The sequence below is a fragment of the Melanotaenia boesemani genome, chromosome 21 (genome assembly GCF_017639745.1).
Source record: "Melanotaenia boesemani isolate fMelBoe1 chromosome 21, fMelBoe1.pri, whole genome shotgun sequence".
Taxonomy (NCBI): domain Eukaryota; kingdom Metazoa; phylum Chordata; class Actinopteri; order Atheriniformes; family Melanotaeniidae; genus Melanotaenia; species Melanotaenia boesemani.
In genome coordinates this window covers 11,645,284-11,663,916 of record NC_055702.1, presented here as the reverse complement: position 1 = coordinate 11,663,916, position 18,633 = coordinate 11,645,284, and the positions used below count along the sequence as shown (strand labels likewise).

At 38.2% G+C, this 18,633-nt stretch overlaps 3 protein-coding genes across 12 annotated transcripts in view; 2 read left to right on the top strand and 1 right to left on the bottom strand.

Annotated features, from left to right (window-relative positions):
* The window catches only part of pald1a (phosphatase domain containing paladin 1a), a 53,661-nt gene extending 45,881 nt beyond the window's left edge, over positions 1 to 7,780 (bottom strand). For 2 of the 9 annotated variants that reach the window (XM_041974410.1, XM_041974407.1), the window contains exon 1: positions 7,470 to 7,780. Coding sequence is in view for 1 of the 9 variants with exons in the window: in XM_041974405.1 (XP_041830339.1) it covers positions 1,111 to 1,172 (62 nt within the window). In the remaining 8 variants the exon portion in view is untranslated. Of the gene's footprint in view, positions 1 to 1,110; positions 1,214 to 2,141; positions 2,246 to 4,250; positions 4,436 to 4,473; positions 4,662 to 7,469 lie in introns of those variants that run through there. The other 7 variants (XM_041974411.1, XM_041974408.1, XM_041974413.1 and 4 more) reach the window with 6 other exon arrangements.
* Positions 7,781 to 9,582: 1,802 nt separating this feature from the next.
* ndr2 (nodal-related 2) lies at positions 9,583 to 13,666 on the top strand. The gene is made up of 3 exons (XM_041974277.1): positions 9,583 to 10,106; positions 11,625 to 12,373; positions 13,049 to 13,666. The coding sequence occupies exons 1-3, from the start codon at positions 9,842 to 9,844 to the stop codon at positions 13,199 to 13,201; spliced, it is 1,167 nt and encodes a 388-aa protein (XP_041830211.1). The 5' UTR covers positions 9,583 to 9,841; the 3' UTR covers positions 13,202 to 13,666.
* A 387-nt stretch (positions 13,667 to 14,053) lies between these two features.
* lrrc20 (leucine rich repeat containing 20) lies at positions 14,054 to 17,859 on the top strand. Of its 2 annotated transcripts, none has more exons than XM_041974117.1 (5): positions 14,054 to 14,171; positions 16,517 to 16,605; positions 16,832 to 16,981; positions 17,158 to 17,325; positions 17,431 to 17,859. In XM_041974117.1, exons 2-5 carry the CDS (start codon positions 16,536 to 16,538, stop codon positions 17,565 to 17,567), a joined length of 525 nt encoding a protein of 174 aa, XP_041830051.1. In that variant the 5' UTR covers positions 14,054 to 14,171; positions 16,517 to 16,535; the 3' UTR covers positions 17,568 to 17,859. The 2 variants fall into 2 exon arrangements, with proteins under 2 accessions (XP_041830051.1, XP_041830050.1); XM_041974116.1 differs by lacking the exon at positions 14,054 to 14,171 and adding an exon at positions 14,448 to 14,724.
* Positions 17,860 to 18,633: the final 774 nt, after the last annotated feature.

Sequence of the window (18,633 nt, the reverse complement as noted above, 5' to 3'; positions counted from 1 at the left end):
TAGTGGTAAGTGGTGTGCACAGCCTCAGATGCATGTACGACAGCATTTCACTGCCATCATGCATGTGACAAATAAACAACTTGAACACGTATCAGTAGTAAATCTATACTAAGTCATCATAGAGGAAATAGCAGCGGTTTTGTGAATTTTTATCAGACAAAAATTTAGTAAGAGACTCATAAAATCTCCTTAGGTCTAAGTTGCAATCATTCATTTCAAATCAGCAGATAAGAGTCAAATAAAATAGCAAATATAGTCTTATCATGCAACTTGATACAGAGCTCTGATAAAGCAAACTTCCTCCCCTCTAAAAAACATTAGTTTTTTTTAAAGGAGTATATAGATAAACAAGCGAGCCTTGTGATAATCAAGTAATCAGAAGCAATATTTCTCTGAAACAATAATTCTAACATGCCTATAGGTCAGGAACCTACAGCACAGCGGACACAATTCTGATGTAAACTGTAAAAAATAAAAATAAAAAAAACAACAACACAGAAACATCAACAATTACAAACTAATACGTGAAAAAAAGAGCATTAAAATATTAAAACTGACTTAATGTCAAAGAGCAGTCGAATGGCTGCCACCTGAGCTCAAAGCACCTCTGTGATCTCAAGCCTTGAACAAATTGGGACTCTCATTGTGCAGAGAGGTGAGTCACAGCTACTCGCCTCGTTGTTGCATCTGGAGCTGAGTGGGTAGATCAACCTCGTACTCAGACGCACTTTTGAGTAACAAAGTGGATCTCTTCTCACAAGCACAACTGATAAGACAACATATTTGTCATTTTGTGTGCTGCCATGCTTTAAAATAAATACTTTTGCATAGCTGAAAATGTTTCTGCAGCTTGAATATTTGCACAGTTTGAAGCAAAATATTGCTGCTGAATAAAAGCAAAGCAAATATATTCAGAATCTCTACCCACTCTTTTATAAAAGAAGATGCATTTTTAAAAATACTTTGCTCAAGCTGCCTAGATCTATTTCAGACCTCACCACATACCAAAAGCATCTCTGCTGAAATAGTTCTATGGTCACCACAAGAAAAACAACAAAACCCTTCACAGTGTAATAGTCCACAAAAAATAAAAAAAATTAGACATCTTACGAATGAGTTACGGAGCGATCTGCACTTCCAGATCCTTTTCTATGCTGTTTGTTTTCCGCCATGGTCCAAAAGGAGTATGAGAGCTTGGCATCTCATCCAAAAATGAAATCTTCCTCTCTGGAATCCGTTATACACCCCCAGACGCTGGGAAACACCCCCTCATGGGAGCTCAGAGCGCCTGGCTGCTTGGCAATTCTTAGACAGCCTCCTGTTCTTCCTTCTATCTCGTGTCTGATGTTGGAAAGTTATTTCATATAATACACTGGAGTCTTTACGGAGCAGACCGGAAGAAGCTGTCATACATCTGGAAGCCAGATGGCTATAGTTCAGCTCCTTTTCACAGCGTTCAGAGGTGACACACACTTGACTCCTGTGCTTCCCAGTGGGCATTACAATCAGATACACTTGATAATAACACAAATTTGTCAAGATGAAAATAACACAAACACTTCTAATGGTAACTTTTTCAGTTTTTTGTTTTGTTTTTTTTTACAAATTTTAGCATTTAATACACCAATTTAGCATCATTAGTTAACAAAAATTTGCAAATTTTCAATAAGATATGCAAAGGAATGCATGCTTCTGTTTAATGTGCCTTACATGCACATTCTAGTCTTTGAGGATTTGGGATACTTTCTAAATTCCCTGACTTTGTATTTAAGAATAACAGCATTCTTTCCCTGTGCTATCCTCACAGTAAAAAAAGTATGTACAAAGCAAACGCTTTTCAATCGCTGCCACTTTAAGGACATTTAATCAGTAGGTTTGCTTTCCCCACTACCACAGTCACGCATGGTAATATGCATGTTCCTAAGCGGCTCTGTGGAAAGTAATAAAACACTCTCATGACAGATTCCTATATTATCCACATACAAGAACTTCCTATGGCTTATCCCATGTGGTTATTTGTAAAACAGGCCGCCTGATACTTACTGATGCTTCAGTTTTACAGGCCTCTTGAGAAAATGGGAGAATACACACAACAGCTTTGCGATTGAAACTGGTACATCAGTGACCCTGTTCGGCCTTACCTTACAGCCTGTCAGCTCTGCTGCGAGACCATGGTGCAAGCATGTTTTAAAGGTTCCTGCTACTCACAAGGGCAACTCCTGAGCAACACTGATTTCAGCTAGGCAGACCTGCTTTAGCAGGCGGGCAGCCTGGGCGGAGGCCCGTGTAGAAATAGCCCTCAGTCATAAACATCCTGCTGAAGAACCAATCGAGGAAGCCCATCAGAAAGGTTGTTTATCCCACATGTGAGGTGGAGTAGTGCTGCACTACTGACTACAGCACTTCATGTGACAATGCAGAAAAACAATACAAAGATTAAATGACCATGCAAAACAAAACAAACAAAAACAAAACAAAACTGATTATCTTGACTTCAAGTTTGTGTGTGTTTGTATGTGTGACTGGCAACCAGGCTTTAAACAGCTGCTCAAAGTTTGTGCCAGCTACATTCATACTTAGATTCAGTGATGACACAGGCAAAACTATGGAAACTACAGCCTCCTTCTAGCCAACCAGTATTGCTCCATTCAGGCCTGTCCCATTTATATTCAGCCAGTGTCCCAACTTTGCTGTAGCAACGTCTTCAGACAAAGGGTCCGAGTGCAGACAGGAAGGAGCTTGCAGCTGCAGGATGCATCTGTTGGTGGCCCCGAGGAAGGATGCAGAGCACTCTTCATTCACAAGATGTGCAGGGGTTCAACAGAGATGGGTATCACTTTGTAGCACATAGGAGATGTTTCAACACAACTTCCTTTATCAAGGTTGGGAAAAGAGCTGCAAGAATGGTGGCAGAACCCACAAAAGACCCCAAATTCAACCTAGTCTGCTTTTTTGGCAAAGTTGCCCATCTAATTCAAAGATTCTGCTGGTCTCCATGGAGGCTACTTGTTCAGTCTGACAATGTTAGGTCTTAAAGCCTGTTGGCTGCATGAAAACAGACTAAAACTACTGAAATAGATGACAACATGTTACATATAACAGCTTTAAATGTATTTATTATGGCGTTTTCTCAAGTAAGGTAAAAATGTGCAACAGACCCTATGGCATGTCTAAAACCTACTTTAGTAGTTTCATTTATAATAACGACACAAAGCTGCACAGATGAGAAAACCACTTGGTATTACCCAGCCTCACACCCCAGCAAAAGGAAGTATAAGCACACCTTCACCGGAAATGCTCAGTTTATACTCTCTGAAACTTCCTCCCTGCAGCTGCACACATATTTCACCAGTGAGGTTAAGGGTTACATGAAGGCGTGATTCCACAGGACATTGCCAGTTCCTGAGCTAAATATCAGATCTGCAGGGAAATGAGCTCAGAGCTTCCTTTGCAGAAAATCTTTTGTTGTTTTCTTTCAAGTGTTCCACAAACCTCATTGTGAATTTGTGTCAATTTACAACTCCGATGTTTGTTTTGTCCACAATACATCGCCCTGCAATCGGCTCAGAAAGAGGCTGCGGCAGAAGGAAGCCGGACGATGCCATTGTTCAAGGATGTGATTTCCAAATCAGGTCAAAATATGGGAAACAAATTTGGCACGGCCAAATCAAATGAGTGCACGAATTCACAGGAAGAGAACTCGATGAGAAGTGCTTTTTTTTTTAGTAAAGGCTGCAAATCCACTGTATGCTGCTACAATTACAAGACATAAATCACATAAATAACTACTATCCTTCTAAATTCTTGGCTTCATCATGGCCCGACTGCTAAAAAGAGTATGCATTTCTATTTTTAAAGCCCTTCCTGTAATTTATTTCATGTCAAGATGGCAATTTTATCCCCTCTACAATTTCAAGGTTGCGGCAATGTGGCTTTTATGTTTTTTCTAAACCACAGTATTCGACCACAATTCTCTACAGAATTTCAATGCTGCACCCATCAAAAACTGCCCCTCTGCCTGCATGGACAGATTGTTACACTGATTTGTTAACACATCCTGACAGATGAGCGGAAATTGAAGAGTTTGACAGTGTTATGTAGTTTATAGTGTGAAACAAAAGTAAAATCTCTAAACACATCAACCAATGTGTAAAATTTTCTAATGTTCCCTTCAGAGATTGTTATACCTGACAAATACAAGCTTGTGGCAAAGTCAAGCATCATAACACAGATAAGTACAACAACTATACCTGACATTCAGCTGTTCAGTCCACCATCCAAGAGGTTCACAACTCTCAAGGGAATTACAGCACAGAAAATAGTGGGTTAAAAATAACCAAACTGACAGCTCTCCAGCAGACAAGCGGTCTCAGTCACATATCCTCGCTGGCATCTCTGTCTGATCTGTTAAGCAATCTGTCTCTGCCTGCTGATCAAACTACAGTAGGCGGCAGTATCGCATCTTTAGCCTACCCTTATAAAGCAAGTCAATGGATGTGTCCTTCAGTGAGGACAGATCTCAAGCAGCCACTCAGCAGAAGAAGGGATCGGGGAAGCCACAGCTCTCCGTCAGAGGTTTAGATGTGTGAAGGCATGCTTCCTTGTTAGTTGCCTTGTACTTTTTTGTATGCATCCCCTGTGCATTAGGTGCAAAGCTGTTCGTGCATGCCAAGATTTGTGCATGTGTGGCAAAAAGTCTGTGTGTCAAGAGGATGTGGAGGCGGGCCTAGAGAGGCTTACTCATCATCCAGCTCACTATCCAATCACTACCTGAGCCTCCGGGCAGCACAATGCCTTCCACACATGGCTAACCTTTTAACAGCTGCATCAAAGACATAAAATTCAGTTATCAAATGTATCAGCTGCAGCGGTTAACCCCTTTAATGACATGGTAAAATATGACCCTGTCAGGAAGCTGACGATCACCAACAACTGCACACAGATGACATAATATAAGCCTAATTCACTACAATGCTCTAATTACTCCATTCATTAGCAGTTAACACATGCTATGCTGAAAGCAAACAGGCTTACAGCTGGGCAAATACTTAGATTTAAGCCAAAGGTTCAGCTGTAAACACTGTGATGTACTGATTGTGACCTAAAATCATACCTTATCCTAATGCACTGGCAAGAGCTAAAATACTTGCATAGAACGAAAACTAGTCAAAATTTTCCCATTAAAAGCTAAAATGACTAAACACAAAAAGCAAACAACATCAAGGTTATCTTCTGAGTGGCTGCCTGTGAGCATATTGTCTTACTAAAATACATGTAATCAAGAATCTCTCACACGATAGTGCCCAAATTAAGCTCATTTGCAAAAGTGGCAAGCAATTTTCAAGATATGGATGTAAAATTTTGCTGCTGCCACACCTGTTCCTTCCTTCCTGCAGTGGCCAAGGCCAAGACTCTGAAGTTCTTGCAACACCATGACTATGAAACTGAACCCACCCATAGCCGACAAAACTCAAAACAGGAATGAATCGGGGCAGGTAGTGAGAAGTCATTAATAAAACTCTGACTCTGAGAGCAATACCAAATGTATCACCAAGACTAAAAATACAAAAGATAAATGAAGTGTAGTGACATGAGATGACATAATATCTAGTACATACTATGAAATGTTTACTTCCTTCTATACTGGAAAAAAGAGGTGGAAATAAAACAGTACAATCTGGAAAAAGAGGATGCTCTTTGACAGATTAAGTAAAACATCCTCTCTGCTTAATCTTCCAAATGGAAAAAGAGCATGAGCCTTACATCACCTGTCTCTAAATCCCTTTTGCAGGCCTGGTGTCTGTCTTACCCATAAAAAAAATATTTATTAAAAGCTTAGTACGATCAGCAGGAAAGGAGGCCAAAACAGGAAAACAATCTCATCTGTGCAGAGCGTTCAAAGCACGATAAAATATTATCACTTCCATATTTTCATAGTTGAGTCATTTTTCAGATTGCACAGATGCATCACTGCCAAATCAAATAATTTTCAAGTTAAAGAAACAACAGCAACCCACAGCTCCTGGGTAGATAAAACAATGATTAATTACAAATACTCAAAGGGGGCATGTTTCTTTCTTACATCTGGTGATCAAATATGACACCTTGTGGTAGAAATCATCTGCTGCACTCAGGCACACAAGCCCTCTACTCATAGGGACAGAGATGACTACTATATTATGACAAAAGGATGCCGCTGCACTTTTGAGAAGTAATGATTATAACAGAGTAAGCTGCACCTAATTTAGACTTTACCAAACCCAAGCTACTACAACTACTCAGTCTATAATAGGTGTAAACCAGCAAACATGTCACAAAAGAAAATCTTCTACTATTTTAGTGCCACTGGGCTTCTCTTTCAGACTTCTTATCAAGATAAACCAAGTGTTTAGCTCAATCATTTATTATCCAGCTGTTTCAATCTTTCACTCACTGAGTAGTTTCGTGCTCTCACTCTTGATTAATTGGGATATTCATGGTTTTGTTGGCTCTGACATGACAAGAGCCAGTTTCTGTCCTTCCCCCAGGACATGAGGTAAAGTGATATGCCCACAGAAGACCAGCCCCAGCTGTACGGGTCAAATCAAATAAAAGCCAGGGCAATGGTACAATAGATCAAAGACCATCATGTGCTTTGTCTTAGTTCGCTAGAGACTTCTCATACTTGTAGTGTCACATTTCATCAATGTTTATCTTGTATGACTTTGACTAAATGTTTTTATACTGAGAATATAACTAGTGAACAAAGTAGGGACAATGTACTTTGCACATAAACATCTTTAAGTGTGAGTTAGTGAATGTGTGTATTGGGGAGGGAGGGGGGCTGTTGACTACCTATGAGCTGATTAAATAAATCATATGTAGTCATTAAGGGCATATTTACAATTCTATATTTTTGTTAACAAAGTCAAATAATCACTGTAGCCCAACAGTGTGCGGCCTAAAGGCCTTATTTAAGTGTTTTGGGGGGGGGGGCTTTACTGGGAGCTACTATGTCCAAAAGTCTTTTTTTTTATCCCAAATGAACTTGTAGATATATAATGTTAATGCAGCACATGACCCATACTGACAAACATTTTCTTACTGAATGAATAGTTGTGAGGCAGCCAAGTGTTTGCATTAACACATTTGTATTCATCTGCAACATATTTGCCCAGGGATGAGCAACAGCTAAAGGTTACAGTCCGTCACCGACTGTGGCCAAATCATCAGATGCTGTGCACAATCCCGTTTAAGAATGGAGGGGAAAGAGGGGTGCCAAGCACATGTATGCCCGTCAACCACACAAGCGCTTCACATCATAAAAATCATCCTTCGCTGCTTCGGTCTTGTCTAAGTTCAAACATGTAGCATACGTTTTAAGGTTTTTGATAATCTGCTTGAGCGTTTACACCCAAAAAGAAACGCATGTCCACTTTTAGGCTGCCGTGGCTCGTGCAACAAGACCCGTAAACTTTAAAGCGACTCACCATTTCAGCACACGTTCGGTGAAAAAGCGCCTTGAGAAAACATGTTTTCGAAGCTCAGGTTTATCTGGCGCGAGGGATGTAGCCGAGATGCAAACCTTTCCGTTTCACTCAATGAAGAGGGGGTAAAAATACTTTCAATTATTTTTTTTTTCTGTCCTAACCCGGGAAATTTACGAGGAAAAGGATCTCGCTATGTGGATAGGGACGGAAAGCGCATGCGTAGAATGCGGTCATCCACGGATGCTCTGTGCAAGTCCAACAGACAACATCCCAAACCTTGGAGGAAACATTTTAGAGGATTAAAGCTGTTATGTATTATGAGAACTTGGATTTTATGTCATAATTGAATATTGCTTCCTACAGTGTATATGGGTGCGTTGTGGTAACATCAGGAACTAAACAGTAACTGTGGGTTACTGAAAAACTGACCAAAAAGATCTTTTGAAGCTGTGTTTGAACAGTAGCCTGAGTTTAATACGTGAACGATAGACTCTCAAATATGAAAGAGAGATAAGATTGTTGTTTCCTGTTTAATTTAACCCCTACTGATAATAGGTCAATATAATGTTTGCGCTGGCTTTATCTTATGTCATGGTAGGCCTAACTTATCCCTGTTTCCATCTTTTATCTGAAAACATTATGCCTAACTTATCCCTGTTTCCATCTTTTATCTGAAAACATTCAGACAAGTCAGTCCCTTATAAAACTATAAACTTGTGCTCTAATAAATATGTTGTACATTAAGAGATCAGTTTCCACAAGGTCATCAGTGGTGGTTAAGTTGTTAAATTAAATTTACTTTAGTGCTGTGAAATACTGAAAGAGCTTATTTAGATTTTGTATGTTCCTGGTGATATTTGTACACATTATTTGGTTGATAATAGCCAACTTTCACTTGAATATTCAAGACTTAATATAAGATTATGATTAAGTATTTTTCAACCGTGATGCTGCTTCAGGGAGTATTGTTCATTCTGTGCTACAAATGTTAGAACAATCCTCATAATACTGGCAGACTGTGGTTCTCCAAACCAGCCACAGGTGTTTCTCCCAGTGGTCTTCCCTGATTATTTCCCAGTGGAGGTGGAACAGTCCTTGGGAAAAAAATAATAATAATGTCCCAAAGACAACCAACAATACTTTGGAAAAGAATCTATCACTTTCTGAGATTGAGAAAACCACATGGCTAAAATGGAAAATGCACCAAATGGAAGAGCCTAAGATCAGTTTCCTTCCCTTTACTCAACACAAAGACACACCCACAAAAAAATAAAATTCAAATCAAATCTCGAAACTAAAATAACAGTATGCAAAACATGCTGTTGTTTTAGTTATATATAACAGCAAAGTGCAAAACATTTTAGCACAGCTAAAACAGCTGGATATACCTTCAGTAGACAGACAACTAACTGGTTTTGCTAATTTGTTAGGCTAGTACCAACAGTCCGGTGGGTTTTATATTTAGTTTCCAACCTGATTCGAAATGTATTAAAATATTGCCTATCACTTCAGCAATCACTTATATATTTTTTAACACTTACTCACTTACTCACGGACCAAAATTAATCTACTGAATACTATTTATTAATCGATTAGCCCAACTTACTACTTTTTATTAATTGATTCTGAAACAAGTTGTGAAGCTCTGAAATATGAGTTATGTGAACATCAGAAGTCAAATATAAGATTTCCTGTTTACCTTTATATGTGCCAGAGGTCAGTGTTTATATTTACTTTATCTTATTTCGTGGTAGACCTGTCTTATTCATCTTTTTATTATTTTTCTGAACTCCTTTCACATCAAAGCAAATCTGCAATTATGAACTAAATCCATATGCTTCTATTTGTCTACTATGTTTGAAATAGTACAAAAATGACCCGTCTTGACCCGCCAGTTGAGTTCATCTTGTCTTATAAATGTTAAGTTACAATCCATATAACACTGACTGAAATTTGTTTTATGTTAATGTTTTTATCCAGTCATTAGTCTGTGCCTAATATGCACACTCGCCTAATTGTTCTCCTCATTGTCCATTTCACCTGGCATTTAAGAATACAGAGAATTACGGGAGAGTCTAACCATTAGTGTAAACCAAATAGCTGAAACAATCAATTCAAGGATGAGGATTCAGGCTGCGGGAGCCTAAAGAACATGGCGCAAACAAAACGCTGCGCTCCTTGTAAACACGCACTCAGCCGCCTCATTACCAACTGAATGGATGATGAGCTGTCAGATAACAAGTCTTGAGGACGCATGCCAATTTCCTTTAATGTTCTCAGCTACTTGTTAAACATGAAAGTGGGTGGGTGAGGGTATATAAGACACCCATAATCTCCCAGTAGAAGAATTTTGTCATTAACCGGCAGAAAACATGCGCTCATTGGGAGCTCTGTGTGTTGCGCTTTACGCGTCGCTGCTGGTGCTGCTGGTTCATGGAATTAATAAATCCAAAGATGGAGTTTACATGAGGGCGCAGAACCGTTTTTCCGCGTTGGACAGATCAACTGAGAATCACCTGCCAACCTATATGATGCACCTTTACAGGAATTTCAAGTCAAACCTCTCCAGGGTTTTGGATATAATGGAGCAAGACGCGGTAAAGCAAGCGGACACAGTGAAGAGCATGATGGCGAAAAGTAAGACCTGGTTCACTTTGTTATAAACATGGTTCCGTTTGAACAGGTTACTCCACCTTTTTTAAACCAAAAAGTTTCAAATGTGCTTATAAAATTTCGTAGCTACGGTCAGTCAGCCACCTCTGGCATTTAAAGCGCCCCTCAGAATTGTTTGGGCTCATGTGTTGCCCTGTCACTGCGTGCCAGACGACCTCAGAGGGCTTCAATCCACATCCCGCTCAGGAGCTGAATAACCATGCGAGGATCAGCGTGTGAAAAGGCCGGTTTTCTGTCTAATTCTCAAAGCAAACCACTTTTTTCTTAAATAGGTGATGTTGATTAGGTCCCTCGCCAGACATCCCCCTATACAAATCTCTTGTTGGGTCAAATCAACAAATTCCCTTAGTTCTTTTTCGCACTTGGTCTGATTAGATTAGAGCTCGGGATTTAATGGTGGCACAAGCAAGCCAACTCAAAACAAGCCTCCCTGCTGCTGAATCCAATTTGCTGCTAGGTGTTAGAGTTATTACCTATAGTATTTGTTTGACTGAGGATATGCAGAAGCCAGAACATGCATGGATGTGTTAAATGATTGGTTTCGGCTTGGTGTTTGGTTTGAGTGGATTAATGGAGAGGATGATTTGCACGTTTGATCAAGAGTCTGACTCACCAAGGCACTGGACAATACAAAGGTTAACTGTTTAAAATGCATTAATCCTGCAGATTAATTTGAACCACACCTGTTCATTGAATCACAATGAAGCTCATTAGAGATATGGGCACAGCACAGGCTGTATCATATCAGTGACAAGATTAACAATGTTTCTGAAGCAGATTTGATCTTGAATTAATTATTTTCCTACATCTTCACATTTCACATCATTAACATGACCAAAACAGGTATTATTAAAAATAATGACTATTTTAATCAAGTCAAGTCATTTTCTTCCAAAAATGCTTCCATCACATGCCACAAGTGGTCACTGACTGGTGGGATGAGTACAAAAACAACATGAATCAGATCATTTTGGCCTTGATCACCAGTGAGAGAGTCTGGCCCACTGTTTTAAGCATTGTCCTCCACCAAAATCAAAACACTAAGTGAGGGGATATCTTGTAGTTTAGAAAAAATTGTGTGTTGGGAGGGATAAAACATTACTGAGATTCTTTGTTAGTTTTTCAAATACATGTAGGCCACTTCATCCCTAGCCTCCACCAGTTTATAATGGGTTTAAGCTTTGTATGATATTAAATGCGTTGCAGTAATATTACTGCATGTGTTTCAGAAATGTATTATTTTCCTGTGCCTTCACCTGAATATAGCATTTGAATGGGATTATTTATTTAGGGGAATATTTTACAAAATTTAGCATCTTTCTATTTCATATACTAACTGGCACTGAAGGTATTCATGTATAACAGTTGCTTGTCTTGATTTGGATGCAGATAATGATTTTGCAAAGTCATGATAAGCTGTTTTTTGTAATATGCTCTTCATGTGTGCCCCCCCCCCCCCTTTTTTTCTCTTCACTGAATCAGGGTTGATGTACAGCCATGGGCGTTGGATGGCAACTTTTGACCTCCATGCTTTGCAAGCTGATAAACACATCCAGGCAGCTGAGCTGAGAATCAGGCCTTCACGGATACAAAGTGTTTCCAACATCACAGTGGAGGTGTATCACCAGGAGCAGGAGCTGGTGGGGCTGCTCACGCAATCATCGCTGGTCACTTCATCTCAGAGCTGGAAGGTGTTCAACATGACAAGCTCTCTCTTAGGATGGCTCAGGCAAAAATCTACGGCAAAAATTCGACAGAAAAGAGTTTCAAGACACAGGAAAGTGATAAAGAAAAACAGGGGCCTGTATATTCTCGATCAGCCTTTTCATGTTGCAAGCTCGAGTAAGGAGCAGGACACGAGGGACCAGGCCTTGCTGGTCATCTTCTCTCACACAGGGTTTGATCAGAACTCAAAGGCTAAAGCAAGTTTACTCCATACAGCTGAACAATCCAAGTTCTTGTCCCCTGCAGAAATCAAAAGGATCCATTGGCCAAAGAGGCGTAGAAGCAAACGGGGCCAGAGAGAACAAACAATGAAAAGCCTGCAGGTGTTCAAGAGAGGGGGTGAAAAGTCTGTCTGTGGCAGAGTGGACTTGCATGTTGACTTTAATCAAATTGGCTGGGGATCCTGGATCATCTTTCCTAAAAGATACAATGCCTACCGCTGTGAAGGTTCTTGTCCTAGTCCGCTAGGTGAAGACTTAAATCCAACCAATCATGCTTACATGCAGGTAATTAAAAAAACTATTAACTATTTTACTATTAGGACTATTAAGACTACAGACACTTTGAGATTAAATTATGTCAATGTTTGTTTAACTTGTTTCTGCACCTGAATTAATTTGAAATCAGTCATTATGTAACTAAAGCAACTAAAGCAGACAGTACATTAAATCTCAAGCCCCATTTCTCGCTTTTGGCCCCACCTCACCCTTTCCATCCTCAAAGATTAGTAAAGTATGACGGACACAAAATAAATGAGCAAATTCTTCAAAAGTGATGGCAAGCTTGAGTTGTTGCATTATCTTACATGTGAAGATGCTTTTCACCATAATAGTTTTGTGTTTTAGTTCTTGACTGAATTAAAAAAAATAATAATGAGAATTCAAAGTTGGAAATTCTAACTTGAATTTTTACTATTTGTTTTTTTATTATTATTGTTTTGACCAAAATGATTCATATAAATATTGGTTATTCTTAAAAACATTCAAAGGTATACACTACCATTCAAAAGTTTGGGGTCACTTCCCTATTGAATCCCATGGCAAAGTGACCCCAAACTTTTGAACAGTAGTGTAAACTTGAATATCTGAACATAAAACATATTCTACTGTCTCACGCTTTCTCTACAGAAATTATTTATGACATTATAATATACCTAAATCCTTGTTTTGTCATTTTTTTAGAGTCTACTGAAGCACCACCATCCTGAGCGAGTGGCATCACCATGTTGTGCCCCAACCAAAATGAGCCCACTGAGCATGCTGTACTACGAGAATGGAAAAATGCTTCTTCGACACCATGAAGACATGATTGTGGATGAGTGTGGTTGCCAGTGACCGCCACAACCACCTCCAAGTATGAACTCTTCTACGAAGTGGCATAACATGCTGTAAAGAAGCAAAGCGAATTCTGAAACACAAAAGAAAAACACTTAGCCAGAAGGAAAAAGCTCTTTGATATTTGTCTCTTTGCACTGTGAGATTACAGTTGAGTTTTGTGCAGAGACATGACTTTAATCTGTGATGTGGGCTCTGGTTTGGAAGAAGGACAATGGAAATTAGGATGTGCTGAAATAGAAACTCAGAAACAGGTTTCAGCTTTTGTCTTCATCCACTGCAGAAGTTTATTCTCCTTAATTTATCAGTTTAATCTGTGTAAACATGACATGGCAATGTTGTTAAATATTCCAGCACTGTGTTTATTAGTGTACATTACCATTTTTGCTACTGTAAACTAATGTATATTTATTGTAAATATAAAAAAAATGTATTTATGTTCATTCTGTGCACTAATTAGGTATGTTTAGCATGTAAAAATGTGAATACTTGTGTGGGGGGAAAATGTATTAATGTGATATTTACAACTTAATCCCAATCTTAAATAAAAAGTTTAAAACAGTGTTTGTTTGTTTAGCTTTATATTCACACCAAGAGAAGAATTTAAAGGTTTTTGTCTTTGTTTAACAGTACACCAGTGACTTATCTGGATCCGATCCACTGTGTGTGTCACTGTCACAAAAGAACAGACATATGAAAAGAGACTTTTCTAGTTTTAGAGTTTCAGTCTCACACAGTGCTTCATACCCAAATTCCTGTAACATTCAATATGACGCATTGTGTAGCAGAGGAATATCCAGCAAATACTGCTAAGTGGCAGTTAGTTGTAACAATGCTGAACTAAGTTCTATTATTTTAAAGCCAGGGGGCTCGATGTATTCATATGCTTTGAAAAAACACTGACTAAGAATTTACCAGCACCATGACCATGGCAGTGGTCAAACTGGGTGTAGTTGGCCTGGATTCAGAGGTAAGACAACACTTAACTTCCTCATGTCAGGATAAAATGGAAACAAAGTATTACATTTTAATTCAAGTAAACAGTAAACTGAATTTATCTTGTGTATAGGACGTTATTCTAAATATTTCTAATTGTACAACTGCTTAAATTATATACACACAATACACCCAAGGTTGGACAGTTGTAAATTTTTTATTCAATAAATTATTAAATATAGCATTTTTTTATTGATTTGGTTACACTGTCTACATTATCGGAGCGCAGGACTGATACCCATGAACATCTGTCACACTCGCCTGTTAGCTAGTCGGCTAATGTTAGCTTAAATCTACCTATAACTAAGCAACGTTCTTTTGAGTGCTTATTATTATTTAAATATGTTGTCAGTAAATAACCTTGAATTTTTTTTTTCACGAATAACGTAGTATTTACATGAATCAACATATTCTGGTCTAAAAATACGCACTCACCAAACTAGTAGTGCTGCAGAAGCTAATGTTAGCTAACCCCGACAGCTGCCAGGTCCTGTTCTGTAACACTAGCTAGCTGGCTGCTGGTCTGGGTAAGTTGCTTCTTTCCGCAAAATAAAGCTTCAGTGAAATGCCTATCTACAATTCATCCGGATGAATATAGATTTGTCCGGCAGTATATGTATAGAGTCAAGTTGAAACTTTTTATTTTGTTAATCTAGGGCATACAGGGACATTTAGTAAAAGGTAATGTGATCTTCAATAGCGACCAGGAACAGTGTGGTTTAATGTAGTTAGCGGCATTATTCACTATTTACAGACTCATGTTGGTTTAATAATCAGAAATGGAAAGCTACTACCAAGACAACGTTTTGAGATGACTTTATGGTGTTTGTTCTGTATTTAGTGTGTTATTAGTTTTTGACAATATAGGGAACATTGCGCACGGTGTGCGCAGTGTGATCAGTGTGCGTTCACAGTCCCATTTCTAGTGATTAAATGAAATACAATGTGGTACAATGTTATAACAAAGGTAAAGTCAAATAGCAAAACAAAACACAAATATTTGACCATGAACTCATTTAGATGTCGGTTGTGTAATGGTTTCTTGGCCAAAAATGAACCAGGACCTGACAGTTGATCAGGAAGCCATAAACCCCGAATGTATTTTCAGACTGTCAGTAGACACTTTCAGAATTAAGAAAATATTTTGATTGTTAATAACTTTATTCAAAGATCTTGTAATAAAAGTTTAAGAAAAGGTGTTCCTGTGTGTTGAATACTTTTAAAAGTAAGCTTGAAAAATCGAATATCACTAGTGAAATTTTTGCAGTACTGAGATTTGTGAGGTTTCTAGTCTGGAAATTTAAAAACTCCACTGTATAAGAATATTTGAGACAAATATCTGTGACCAAGAAGTAAAGACAGTGTGATAGATGAGAAAATAATAGTGCATGAAATTATAACAGTTTATTTTGTCGTAAGGTTTTAACTGTTTAATTTCTAACCTAAGCTGAGGTTCCAAGACAACACCTTTATATTCATGTGCTGTTTCCTGCAGTCTTTTTAGGCATAGCGTCTAATTCATTTCCAGTAGTATTGTGCGATCTGCATATGTAGCACTCACTGCATCTAAAGGTTCTGGCATTTGTTGGTTACTTTTATACATCAGCTTGGAGGAATTTTAGCCCATTCCTCCTCTACATTATTCCTTTTGGATTAATGTTGGAAATTTAATATTAATATGAGCTAACCCTACCTTTATTTTTCTTTAACCAGTCCTTGGTAGAATGATTTGTGTGATTAGGGTTGTAGTAGGTGTCTTTGTATTTTCCATTTTTATTTGCCTGTGTCAGTCTGAATTTTTTTTTTTTTTCATCAAACAACAAACAAGCAAAAAACTAAACTTTTCGCTTGTACACAAGATTATCTTTCTCCACATTTTGGACTGTTGTGTAAACCCTGTTTGGACTATTGATTATTTTAGGCCATATTTTTGCAAAGATCAAGCAGGTTTGATACATGAAACTTGAAGATGTATGAATACATCTGGATTTTTGCACCTGGCACACTTACAGTAGTATAAGTCATTATTACAATATTAGTTTAGGTTGACTTGCATTAAGTCCATTAAACCACAAGGTAAATGACATCTTTCTAGGTTAATTCTTTTTAAGCACATCAATAAAATCATACTACAGCTTGTAATATTTTTGTTGAGATCTCTTATAAATTGTACTTTTACCCTGTTGCTAAGTCTGTTATTATTGTAATCAGCATGGAAAACAGCCTTTGAGAGAGTACAATTAACCATTATATTTATTTTTTATGTGATAAAGGATAGATGAAAACTCTGCAAATGTAATGTTCAATTGCCTCCCTTAGGAACACTTACATCAGAAAAATGGCTGAGGCAGTTGCAAAAGTGGCCCGAAGGATTAATGAAACAGTTGAGGAGGGCACAAATAGTCTGGGTAAGTTACCCTAAACAAATTCTTTTCTCTGTCTCTCACGTGCTGTTTTTGCAATCTCAGAGTATCTGAATAAATGATGATTTATTGTGTAATTCTCATATTTTACCAGCAGATGGCAACACAGAGTTAAATTCTGAAGCAATTTTAAATCCCATTGTGCTTATTACTTATGGATATTCACTGTTTCTGCTTGAGGATCTCAATCCCATGTCCCTCTTCTCTGCAGATCTGTCCAGCTGTCAGCTGATCTCTTTCCCAGACGGTGTGTTCAAGGTCCTGAGGACAGTCTCAGAGAACATTCACGTTATCACATTGGCTGACAATGAAATGAAGGTCATTTCTAGCAAGTTCTTTTCAACCTTTACTCAACTCAAAGGTAGAGAAAAATACACCACATACCAATCTTATTCACAAATTCAGTATTAAAGACAAGACTTTGTTGTATGCTGTTGAACTGTGCACATCACAAATGTCGGCAGAATGTCTTCATGCTGTGACAGAAGAACAGACAAACTACCCACCGTTTTACTCGTGTCTTGAAATACCTTGCAGAACTTGACCTGCAAGGCAATGTCCTCACCAAACTACCCGACAACGTGGGGGAGATGAAGTGTTTAACCAGCATCAGTCTGGCTAATAACAACTTCTCCATCTTCCCTGATAAGCTTACTGAAATAGCCACATTGGAGAAGATTGACCTTGAGGGAAATAACATCACTGGTAATGTATCAATGCATAATGTGTGTATAAAATAATAAACTGTCATTTGATAATCTAAATTGTTGGTTTGAAATAATTTTCTGTTTATTTATTTTTTCTCAACAGAAATACCTTTGGAGAAGTTGTCAGTTATGCCGGCGCTAAAGTGGCTCAACATGAAATCAAACCCGTTGGATTCTAATACTCGGTCTGCTCTAAAATCTCCCCATAAGTTTGACGTTTTGTCAACAACGGAGTCCTAAAATATGTCATTACACAGTCTATAGACTGCATGCTGTGTGCCTTTAGGGTGGATGCTCTCAAGTGCCTGAGAGATGACATAAAAATACTTGATGCTGTACAAGAAAGGAAAACAGAGCTCTGTAAAGATGAGTTTCCTGCTGCTGCTTCTACTTTTTGGGGGATGAAATCTCTCATTCTTGAAAACAATTAGACTTTTGAATATCTAAAACTGTGTATTTTAATAGCTTATTTATGACTTTTGATAGTATGAAAATAAACATGACATTCTAAAAGCAATGTTCATCATTATTGTTTCATCCCAACTTTAATTAGAGTCATTTCAGTTAAATTCATGGCCAAGCTTAGGCTAATATTGAAGATAAAAAGGATGGCATGCACATCGATTAATTGATGTTTATTTTATTGATTAAAGGCAACTTTATTTCCTGAACTTTCACTGCAGACATAAGATGCATGTGAAATGATATAAATAATTGCAACATGTTTTCCTGTATTTCACTTTTATGCTGCACTGGAATGATAAATGAATAAATATATAGTCACTGTTTTCAGGTTGGATGCACCACAGAGATTTTACAGTTGATATAAATGTCAATCAAGTTCTAAAACCCTTTTTAGGTAACAAAAGCATTATGTAAGTGTGCAAAGGAGCAAGTCAAAGTGTTTTAGGCAAGCTTTTCAAGATTTCCATAAAAAGCAACACTGCTTAGTGTGAATCAGCTAAGCTGATGGTTGGTCTCTCTGTTTTGAGTGGTGCATTAGACTATAAAAAGAACTCCAGTAGCCAAATTAGCTTGTGTCTCTTATGACATAAAGGTGGAAGGTGAGACCTTGCAGCATATTCTAGTCAACCAAAGCAGAATGTGTTGTGACAATTAGACATATTTTTCATGGCAGCAAGTTTTACAGGGTTACGTGGCCCATGCGTTACCATATAACCTTCCACTGTGAATCTTTGCTGTTCGCTATCAGTTTAGTGTAGTTTGTTATCTTACTCTGTTGTAGCTGCAAACAGTTTTGAGAGGCCACAGCTGCTTTATCGCTAGTTGTATGTTAATAAAAAAT